Genomic DNA, 12,127 nt, shown 5'->3' with positions numbered 1-12,127 from the left:
AGTAACAACAAAGACTATCTCAAGATGTGGAAATCAACAGAATAAGTAGACTGGCCGAATAGCTTAACCATTAGTTCATCCTATCGAATATGAGGTTTGCCCAAAGACTGCTTGTGGTCTCTTGGTATCTAGTTTGTTTGTTGACATGTATATCGCTTGTCTTTTATTCATGCTATATGCCCTGCCCATCTTGTTTTTACTTCATAGATTTAATTGACCATGTCATGTATCCTGATTTTTTGATGCAGTTCTTTATTGCTGACTTTATCTCTGATTGTCCCACCACATATCAATCTTTCTATTGCTCTCTGAGTCCAAAGAGAACATTGAACCTACGTTGCATGACTTCATGAGAAACCAATGTTTCCTAGTACAGCAAACAGCAGAAAATTAAATCAGAGAATGGATTTGCTGCAAAGGGAAGTTTCTGGCCTAAAGGCTACTACTAGAGCATTGGTTAGACTGGTAGAGCTTGTTATTCTGGCTGTAGCATCTCGAGGAAATCTTCCTAGACAAGAAAATGAGAGCACTATTGGGCCAGAAGACTGCCAAGCTGAATATGGATCCAAATTATCTACAGAATCAATGGTCAATCAAATGACATAATGGAGGACTGGAACTCAAATGCCAGGAGGCATATTCAAGATGGCAAAAATGAGCTATGCCCTAATATCACCAAGTTAATCTTGGTTCTAAGTCTTACTCCTTCTGACATAAAATTCCAAGTAATAGATGAATACCAAGATGGCAACTCAGATACTCCTCCTTTTAACCAAGAGGCACGCAACAATAATATGTCATCCAACAGAGCATCAAAACACCCCATTAGATCATCTATAAAAAAGACTGGATACTGGAAGTGGACGCCCTACTCTCTCAGCACTCCAATACAGACGGAGAAATGGCAGTAGGCTGAGGGAAAGTATTTAATAAGCTCAAATGTTGAACAAAAAATCTGATTTTTGTCAGATCTAACTATAGACAACAGAAAGAGATATTCAGCTAGAGGGCAAGTGGTTATAAATAACTGACCTCTGAAGAAAACAAGTGGGGCAATGATATCTGCAAAGGAATATATAGCAGGAATTCAATCTGCCCTGGGTCACACATTGGACCTAAATAATGGCATCTTCTGCAAATCTCTACCCCGGTGTGGCCAAAAAGGCAGCATTGGACTAACATTTCAGGATCCAGATGTGAAGCTCAAATTCTGGTCGCTATTCCATACATTCATCAATAACGATCTGCTATTTGAATTAAAACAGTCACAAAACAATACTTGGCAACAATATCCCAATAGTCAGGGACATCATCCTTATTACAGAGTGAATGGAAAAGACCATTTAGAAACAGTAACTTGAGTGGAAGGGGGTGGAAGAAACATACTACAACACCCCACCCTTCATCACATACCCAAATAACATCTGGTTGGGAGCAAACAGACAAGAACACAAGAGCAAATACATTGGGCCTCACATGCAAAATAGAATGCATCAGGGCAGACCAAAACAAAATTTACCTCTAGCTCTTTTTCCAGAAACTCAAGTGATGACTATAGGCCTAACATTAACAATCACAGGGGAAACAAGGAAAGCAATAAAAGGATTAAGCTGGAGCATTTTCATTCATTTTTTTAAAAGACATTACAGCTGACTAGATACAAAGCAAACAGGGCTGGAAATAATTTCCTGGAACCTTGTGTTGCACCCCTAGGCTATGTAGGCACCTCAAAACCACACTGGAGCCCCAGCATATAAGCAAGCAAGCTGTTTATTGAAGGTTATATGCAAGCAATAGCAAAACAAAATTCAGAGTCAGGAAATAGGTTTAAATCCACAAGAGCAAGCTACTTGAAAATCTTGAAGCAAGAGTCTATAAAAGTCACTCAAAGAACATAGTCCAAAAACGGATATCAAAGGAAGTCCCAAGAAAGGTATCAAGAATAGTCCAAACAAGATCAATTCCAAGGCATGAGTCAAACGATAACCACAGGAAACAAGACTAGAAAGCAGGATTAAACTCCAAGATAGTCCAAGGTATGAAGTCAATGCTGAAACACAAGGCGAGGATCTTGACTAGAATAGAATTCAAATGGTAAAGTCACTGGAATATCCAACTGGATTCACAGGCCAAACCGAGGCTGGAACTTGAAGCAAGATACATGGCTGCAGGAATACACAGGAACACGGAACAAAGATCTTTCTCTCTTGAATTAGCAGCGTTACCACCTCTGGCTGCGTCAGGGAAAGCAACCCTTTTAAAGGGAAATCCAAGGTCTTTTTCCCATGAGAAGATTTCTCATTATTTTCCTTCAAAAACAACTGTTTGCTCCTCCTCAAAAACTCCCTTTCCCTCCTCTGGTGAGTTATCGTTGTCTTCCTGTCAAACTCATTATCTCTCTCCATTGTATCAACTCCCACATCCAAACTAGAATGTCCATCTGGCACCTGGAGATCCGACCTTGACTGCTGTGAGAAATGTGATTCAAAATGCCTGCTTGCAACTATTCTGTCTCTGGTCCCAGAATCCACTGGGACAAACTCTGGCTTCATCTCAGGCCCAAACCCAGAGTCCTCTAGCAAGGCAGGTGCCTCTGGCAAAGCAGGTGCAGGGACAATAACCGGCTCAATGGAGCCAGTCTCAGGCTGGGCTACAACATCTTGCAGACTGTAAAATGGCAGATGAGGAATTTATTAGAACTTTACAGAAATATGACATTCGTTTGTGAGAGACCTAGATGCATGAGCTCAATTCCCCACTCCTACATGGTTATACAGTATTCAATTAAACAGCTGTAAGAAATTCTTCAAAAGGCAGAGGAAGTGGTGGTTTGGTGTCCTTTATTTCAATAGAATTAGCAAGAGAATCCCAGGTGGTTTATTTCAGTTTGCAAAATAGTTATCTTTTGCCAGTGCAAATTAATACAGATACCGGGAAGATTTTTTTTCTGTATAAGCATTTATTTTCCTTTTCCAATGGTCTGCTAGTGACTCTCGAAATATGGAAGGATTTAATCTTTCTGCTAGAACAGATACACCTGAAATTTCTCAAGGCATTTGTTCTTATATGTGGGGACTTTAACACCCAGATTGGAGCAGCTTCAGAAAGCCTCTTGCATCCTTTAGGCCTATCATTGGAAGATATATTATAACTTCACATATCTCCATGGACAATCAATATAATCGGCAAGGAATTGAATTCAAGGAATTGAACACTCTACATGGGAGCCCAAAGGATTTCTCTCCTGGGTTGCTTCCCTAGTGAATACATCTGAAATTCTGGAATGCACAGAAAATGTCCATTTTCCTTTAGTAGTGTCCCTAGGTCCAATTATTGAACAAGCAGTATTAACAAGAACAGAAAACATAACTGGAGAATTGTTGGAGGAAAGGATGCTGAAGTGGTCAATTGGACTGAACAGCACTATCAAAGAGAAATTACATAGTAACTATTTGACAAGCATACACCAATGACTCTGTAATAAGTCAGCAGAGCCTTTAGATATCTATCAACATATTATAAAAGAGCCAACACCTACTGATAAAAATATTCAGCCTGCAGAATATGGCTGGTTTGACACAAAATGCAAGGCTGCTAAAAATTTTTTTAAAGGAATCCTGTAAAAACTCATCTGGGAAAAGCACAGAAAATGTAATTAAATGCAGGGCAAAATATAAAAGTCTACTCAAAGATAAGACATAAAATCCATGTGGCAGGAACGTGACCAGGCAGAAATAGAACGAAAGGAAGACAAATTCTGGGAACTTGTTACCAGAGGAATAGGACCCCCAATGGCGCAATGGGTTAAACCCTTGTGCCGGCAGACTGCTGACTTGAAAGTTGGGTTGCTGACCTGAAGGTTGCCGGTTTGAATCCAACCCAGGGAGAGCGTGGATGAGCTCCCTCTATTAGCTCCAGCTCCTTGCGGGGACATGAGAGAAGCCTCCCACAAGGATGGTAAAAACATCAAACATCCGGGCGTCCCCTGGGCAATATCCTTGCAGACAGCCAATTCTCTCACACCAGAAGTGACTTGTAGTTTCTCAAGTCGCTTCTGACACACACACACACACACACAAAACCAGAGGACTACAAGGAGTAAGATGGACATCAGAAGCCTCAATCACTGCCTCTACTTGGATTAAATGCTTCTCCAGTATCTTCTGCAGCCAGACAGGCACCTTGGAAGTGGCAGGGCTGGACAAAGACCTCTATTTTGCCTGAGTGGGAACCAGTCTCTGGCAGCGAGATAAAGTCATTAATTGCATCTTTGAAATCTAAGAAAGCACCTGGAGAAGACAAACTTCCTCCGGAAGTTTTCAATGAAAACGCTGCACAGTGCAGCCCTTCTTGCTAGCCTATTTACCAAGATAAACAGCATTGGATAAATGCCATGTGTGTGGAAAATGAGCATTGTAAGTTCTGTCTATAAGAAAGGTGGTAGGAATGACCCTCAGAACTATCATTCAATTAGCGTGCTCAGCATCACCTCCAAGCTCTATGCTCAACACCTACTTCTTAAACTGTTCGTTGGATTGGGTGAAAAGACTAACACAGGCATGCTGGCATTCAGCAAATGCTGAGTTTTGTGTGGCAGCTTCTCTTGGCATGGATTCTCTGATGTAAAGTCAGGCTGCTACTTTGGCTGAAGCTTTTCCCACACTCTGCACAGGTGTACGGTTTCTCTCCGGTGTGGATTCTCTTATGTCTAACAAAGCTGGACTGGTCGCTGAAGCTCTTGCCACATTCGGAGCAGGAAAATGGCTTCTCCCCTGTGTGCATCCGTTGATGGACCCTAAGGTTTCCTCGGGAACTGTAACTTTTTCCGCACTCCGTACATGTATAGGGTTTTTCCCCTGTGTGCACTCTTTGGTGTTGAATGAGGCTCGGCTTGGCTGCAAAACTTTTGCTGCAATCCGGGCAGCAGTGTGGTTTCTCCCCCTTGTGAATCTTTTGTTGCTTAAAAAGGTTGACACTCTTGTTGAATCTTTTCCCGCAGCAGTACGGTTTTTCTCCTGTGTGGATGATTTGGTGTGATGTGAGATGGGTGCTTTGACCAAAGCATTTCTCACACTCCAAACATTTAAACAGCTTCTCCCCTTTTTGGATCTTTGGATGTTTCATCTCACCAAGATCTGAATTCATGCACTGTCTCTCATCTGCAGAAATACTTTGATTCAGGTATATGTTGGAACTAGTCCTTTCCTGAAGCGTTTCACATTCAGTGAGGTTTCCACTCTGATTAAAAGTCTTTGCAAACATTAAATCTGACTCATCCTCGGGGCGAATTATCCAGTGAACACTGGGGAAAGCAATCCCCTTTTTTTCTTTCTTGCTTTCTTGCTGGACCAAGATTTTGTGCATGTCTCCCACCTGAAATGGAAAGGATTTGGCTTTCAGCTCCTCCGTGTGGCTTCCGCCTTGGCTTGATGGCCCATTTTGGCTCCGAACAATCTCCATCAATGCTTCACACGCTGTTCTTTGTGAGGAATCCTCACTTAGTTGCCCCTCATTCTCACTTTTCCATTCATCACCTATTGGAAATAAAGCAGAAGGCAAATTAAGACCCATCCTCACAATGTCACTAGGAAGCTTCCCACGAAGGTTTAGGGGGAACAAGACACAGTGGTTGCTCCCAAGTGTTTGGAAATTCTTCACTGGCAAAGTTAATATTGTCCTTTTTTTTCACTGACCAAGGAAAATTGTAGAGTCTGAGAAAGTTTCTGAATCTTGAATAAGAGCCTAAAGAGAAATTGAACTATATACTGGTTCAATTTCTAATTGTTTCCTTTCCTTACTGAAAGGAGAACTGGGGCCAGTTCTTCTTTATATATTTTATAATATGAGGCAGAAAACCCATCTGGGCCAGGGGCTTTATTTATTTTAGCTTTATTAATAGCCCTACATAACTCCTACAGCATAATTTGTTTATCTAATTCTACCTTCATTTTCATGAAGGTTTTATGTGTCCATTCATCCAAATATTGATACATCTTCCTGGTATTTATCTGGGTGTCTTTATATAAATTTCAATAATAATCCTCAAATATCTTATGAATGTGCTGCTTCTCAGTAATTATTTTAGTTGCTGCTTCTTACACTCCTTCAGTTGACATGCTAACAATTTCCCTGGTTATACATCATTTTCCCTTCTAATTCATTTGAAATTATCAATTCATATTGCTGTTGTAAATTGGTCAATGCTTGTTGTATTTTTAAAAATCTGCCTTGTTATTTTCTAATCCTTTTTCTTTTATCTTTTTATCTTTAATTTTAGTTAAGAACTTTTAATTGTATTTTTTCCCTTTTAACAAAATAGAGTTTGGTTGACTCAGTAAGCCTCTTATAACAGCTTTCTCTGCATCCCAAACAATCCTTTTGACTATATCATCCTTTAGGTTTTCTTTTAGGTAATTTTGTATTCCTCCCCTTCCCTCAATCTTTCCTTTAATTTTGGAGTCTTTCAAAATGTAATCATTTATTCGCCACAGTTTCCTTTCCCAGTGTTCCCCTTTTTAATTTTAGCAGCATCGGATTATAATCAGAGAGGTAGTATTTTCACCTTTTCAGTTTTAATGACTAGCTTCCTTGTTGCAAAAATGTAGGCAATCCTAGATGATCTTCCATACCTATGGGAGTAATATGTATATTATCTTCTACGCAAATTGTATAATCTCCACATATCATATAAATCCCACTGTTGTAGTTCCCTAACATAGAATCAATTAATCATAGAATCATAGAGCTGGAAGAGACCACATATTCCCAAGCTAACTTTTCCTCTTTAAAATTTATTTAATTTATTTAATTTATATACCGCTCTTCTCCCCCACAGAGACCCAATGTCAATGTTGTGCAATATCTTCTTTTACTTTCATTTTTCCAGGTAGAAAGCTCCATGCAGATGTTTCGACTCTTGCAGCAGAGTCTAGAATTTCCCACTATTTCAAGCTAGTATTGTCCAAGGATGAAATTGGAGATCCAAGAAGATGTTACAAGTCATATACCATGGAAAGTGAGAGGGAGCTGCCATGTTGGGACAACGGAGGCATTTCTGCCTAGGAGACCAATGGAGGTGAAACAGGAACCCAACAAAGACTCATTTCAGCAGTGGGAAGCCCAATGGCAGGAGTTCCTGAAGAGTGTGGAAAGTCCTCACCCAAACTGGGGGACCCCTCATTCAAGGGAGGAGCCATGGGAACCTCCTTTGAGCAAGTGGCCGAAGCCTGGCTTATGGCCAGCTTCAGGAACTGTGTTGCCGGTGGATGAAAGATGAAAGGCATTCGAAGGAACAGATCCCGAAGCTGCTGGTCTTGGAGCAGTTCTTGGCCGTCCTGCCTCCAGAGATAGAGGCCTGAGTCAAGGAACGTGGTCCAGAGACTTGTTCCCAGGCGGTGGCCTTGGCGGAGGACTTCCTCCAGAAGCAGCTAGAGTCCAGGAGGCAGGCAAACCAGGTGAGGACCATTCATTGTCTTGATCCTGGGTAGCTCGCACAGTTTCAGTCCTGTGGCTTAGTATGGGTTGGGATTTCGACAAGTTGAAAGTTATCATTCTGGCCAGTCTATTTTTGTTGATTTTTCCACATCTTGTATAATACTTGAGCCTGAATAATTGGAGATTTTAATATGGCATCAACTCTAAAAGATTAGAAAACATTGCTGTATGTTCTTGAGTTCCAGGCTTCCCAAAGGGTTGCTTTTTGCAAGCTGTCAACAGATCTTCATTTATCAAGCTCAGGAGGCAGTGTCATTAAGTTTGGAGTAAGTAAAATGTAACCTGTGTGGATCTATCTTTGAGTCTTCTTAGGTCTCCCAGCATCGCCTCTGCCCCAAAAGTTGACCCTTGGTTTACTTTTTGTTTTTAAAAAGGCCTCTTTTGTGCTGAAACAGCCATGGAAGCAGAAAAACAATGCAAAATTGCCTCACAAATTCCCATGAGATAAAGCACACTGAGTATTTAATTTTTAAAAAAAGTTTAAATACAATTGGGGTGTGGAGTGCCCTACAAAGAGCAAATTTAGCCGGCATCACATGCCCAGGCAGTAGGTTTAATCTGGGATTATGACTTGTGAGATCTGGGTTCAAGTCCCTACTGGCATTATGTGACTATTTGCCAGTTATTTTCTCTGCCCCTGACCTACCTCAGAAAGAATAGAGCGTGAAGTCTTGGAGGAGGATGTATGGAACCAAGATGGGCCAGCAAGCACATGGAGGATCTGAATGCCAAATCCTTCCCATTTCAGACATGTAACCTCAGTGGGCAGGTCACACTCTCTCAGCCCCAGAGGAAGGCAAAAGCAAGCCCCTCTGATTAAATAGTTCTGCCAATGCAAGGGGCTATAGTGAGGTTAAACAGTATCTTGCGGTTTTGAGAATTTCTGGCAAATTGCTAAGATAGAAATAGTCCAACTCACGTGGGTGGAGTAGGAGTTATGCAGTAGCAATGCAGCCAGTGAGTGCCTGCCATGCTCAATTCAGCTGGGGTCCAGCTCTGGGAAGCCCAGGAGGGGGAGGTTGGTCTTGAGGAACACTAGCTGTACCACCACCACGCAGGGTCCAGCGTGGCCTGGTGAGGAGTGACAAGGAAAGGGACTAAAGTGAGCTTAAACTCAAGGCTGCTTTGACACACAATGCGGTTTTGAGAATCTGTGACAAAATGATAAGATAAAAATGGTCCAAAAAACACCTAGCGCAGGGATTCTCAAACATTTTCAGCCACTGAGCCCTTTTTAAAGCAAACGTTTCTCGTGGAGCCCAAAGAAGTTTATCTATATATATAAAAGGATAAAAAACATTTGGCCTAGGACAAAACAACAAAACTACACATCCCAGAAACACTAACTTGGCAACACAACCCCTCATCCATGCCTCTATGTTCATACAGCAAAAAGAAAAGAAAAATAAAGTCCTAATTAGAGGGAAAGGAATAATTGTTTTTTATCCAATTGCTGCCAGTTAGAAGGCTAAGCTCTGCCCACTTGGTCTCCTAGCAACCTACTCAGCCCAGGGGACAGGCACAGTTAGGCCTCAGGCCTCTTCCACATATAATCCAGATTTTAACTGAATTATATGGCAGTGTAGACTCAAGGCGCTTCCACACAACAAATAAATACTATACAATACTACACAGGGACATAGACCCCCTCTACCCTCACCACTTTCACAGTACACAAACAACCAAATGCATACTAAACATAAAGAGAATCATACAACAGACATTCAATACCACCACTACCTCAACAAGTTCTCACCAACACCACCAGACAACGCCACAGCAATGCATGGCCGGGCACAGCTAGTATATTATATTTTATATATTATATATAATGTATATGGTCTTTCCTTAAGGATCATAAGGAAGGCTGAGCGAAGGAAGATAGACATTTTTGAAGTATGGTGTTGGAGGAAAATTCTGGGAGTGTCTTGGACCGCAGGATCAAACCAGTCCATCCTCCAGGAAATAATGCCCAGCTGCTCACTGGAGGGAAGGATATTAGAGGCAAAGATGAAGTACTTTGGCCACATCATGAGAAGACAGGAAAGCTTGGAGAAGAGAATGATGCTGGGGTAAATGGAGGGAAAAAGGAAGAGAGGCCGACCAAGGGCAAGATGAATGGATGGTATCCTTGAAGGCACTGCCTTGGGCTTGAACTTGAAGGAGCTGGGGTGGCCATGGACGACAGGGAACTCTGACGTGGGCTGATCCATGAGGACACAAAGAGTCAGAAGCGACTGAACAAATAAACAACAATATAATGTATATGTATCGGCAAGGGCAAACTTTTTGGCGTTGTTTTAAAATTTGACAAGATAGGCCCGGCCAGTGGCAGATAGCGTTTGTGTGAACAAATTGAAAAAAACATGAACAAAATTCCTATGTGCACTGCAAAAAAAGGAAAAAGAGGGGCTCCACGCTTTCCTCCTCCTCCCTCCTTCAAGCTTTTCCTCCTCTTTCCTGATCCTCCCCTTCTCTTCCTCCTTTGCCTCCAAAAGCCTTTTCTCTCCCCTTCCCTTGTGGCCAAAGCCTTTTTTCCTAGTTTCCCTTGCTGCCCAAACCCCTTTCCCCACCTCCCTGGCTTCCAAAAGCCTTTTCCCACTCACTTCTCTTGCTGCCAAAAGCCTTCCCAGCCTCCCTTGCTTCCAAAAGTCTTTTTTCCTCTTTTCCCTTGCCACCAAAAGACCTTTTCCTTATCTTCCTTGCTACCACATCCTTTTCCTCTCACCTTGTTTCCAAAACCCTATTTCCCTCCCGCAGCTCAGGGGTGCTTTGATTGTGCTTTTCCTGCATGGCAGAAGGGGCGTTGGATTGGATGGCCCCTGGGATTTGCCACTGAAATACTGTTAAGTTTATCCTGGTTAAAATTGTTCATCATTTTAAATATTGTATGGTTTTTTTCTTTCCTTTTTAAAATACTACAGATGAGATACGTGCAGTGTGCATAGGAATCTTCATTTTTTTCAGATAGTTTATACAAACACACTCCATTCATCTAACAATTTTAAAACGCAACGAGTCAAAAAAATTGCCCATGCTGATACATATACATTATATATATTATATAAAATATAATATATAAACATTTCTTGGGGCTCCACAAGAGACTTTTGCTTCAAAAAAGGTTCCGTGATTGAAAACATTTGAAAACTCCTGTCTAGTGCATATATATTAAGAATATGATGCTGTCATGAGATTTGTGTATTCCAAGTAGACTGGAACGTACTTAGTCCTAATCCTTTTTTATACTGGTTTTAAACCACTTCATTGGATGTATTGCAGTAGCACATTCCCAGATTACTTTAGTGTTTACACCTAATTTTATTTTTTTGTTAATATTTAATGTTTATTTTACTTAAGTGATATTTGTCTTTACTGTTCTAATGTAGCACAAATCCTATGTAAAATCATACTACGTATTTTTGACATTAATATTGAAATCTGAAATATATACAGAAAGTCTTTACTTTATAATCAAATGGGTTTCTTTGTGTTTTGAATGTCATCATCTCACCTGAATTCTGAAACTCCAGTGAGACTAAGCCATAATGGGGAAAACATAGCCCTTAGGTTACATACAACCGCTGAAGCCCCCAATTCTATATTTTATTACTTTTCTTAGACAACATATTTTTCCTATTCATTTCTTGAAAAGGTTTTTTTTGCCCCCAAACTGGCCAAAGCAACTCAAATCTAGCAAAATGCAGCCATGTATTTATTTCTCCCATACTCCATAGCCTCCCAATTCAAGTCAAAAGAAAATAGTCAGATCAGGCTGGAGGACTCTTTAGCTGCCTGTTCTTAACATGCCCCACAACTATGAGAGTACTGCAGACATTATTTCCCACCAGCCTGATCTGCGGCACCTTGCAAATATTTCGCTTGAGGCAGTATTGCTGTCAAGAGCCCAGCATCTTAAATACAAATCTGAAAACAGGTTTAGATTCATTTTTCTGAATGAAAGAACTAAAGGAACTTACTTAAAATACCAGTATCTATCTTTGGTTACAGGAGTAGCTGCTGGTGGTAATTATGAGGAGGATTAGACTAAAATCAATTCCTTGCTCATTGCTGTTACAGTAGAGTCTCACTTATCCAACATTCGCTTATCCAACTTTCTGGATTATCCAACATGGTTTGCCTCCTGGCCCAATTCACTGCTGTTTCTCTAGGCAGCAAGGATTGAACTTTTATGGATTTAATTTCCAATAATGTCGCTACTGTAAGTTTATTTAATGCAATTCTATGTTTATTTGTAGTCAATTTATTAGTAGTCAATTTTTTTTAGTCTGTTTGCAATATATTGCGATGTTTTGGTGCTAAACACATAAATACAGTAATTACTACATAATGTTATGGTGTTTTGGACTTCTTTTTGTTGATTTGTTGTAAAACATGATGTTTTTGATGCTTAATCTGTAAAACCATAACGTAATTTGATGTTTAATAGGCTTTTTCTTAATCCATTTCATTATCCAACATTTTCGCTTATCCAACATTTTACCGGCCCGTTTATGCTGGATAAGTGAGACTCTACTGTGCTTTATACTCAAGGTATTTATTCCTCAATGTTAATTTTAGAATGTCTATTAGTCATTCCAATGGAAAACAAAAAAAAAAACAAAAGAATTAA

General features: G+C 40.6%; 1 protein-coding gene across 1 annotated transcript; it reads right to left on the bottom strand.

Annotated features, from left to right (window-relative positions):
* Window positions 1-4,569: 4,569 nt before the first annotated feature.
* Window positions 4,570-5,460, bottom strand: LOC103280887 (oocyte zinc finger protein XlCOF19-like). Its single transcript, XM_008121176.1, has one exon. It carries the CDS (start codon window positions 5,458-5,460, stop codon window positions 4,570-4,572), a length of 891 nt encoding a protein of 296 aa, XP_008119383.1.
* Between the last annotated feature and the right edge of the window lie 6,667 nt (window positions 5,461-12,127).

Source organism: Anolis carolinensis, chromosome 2, assembly GCF_035594765.1.
Source record: "Anolis carolinensis isolate JA03-04 chromosome 2, rAnoCar3.1.pri, whole genome shotgun sequence".
Taxonomy (NCBI): Eukaryota; Metazoa; Chordata; class Lepidosauria; order Squamata; family Dactyloidae; genus Anolis; species Anolis carolinensis.
The sequence above is the reverse complement of the archived record's forward strand: the minus strand, read 5'-3'. Positions and strand labels throughout refer to the sequence as shown.

What these genes read in the sequence shown, in the direction of transcription:
- LOC103280887 (XM_008121176.1), bottom strand. Translation starts at nt 5,460, where the DNA reads ATGGAGATTGTTCGGAGCCAAAATGGGCCATCAAGCCAAGGCGGAAGC.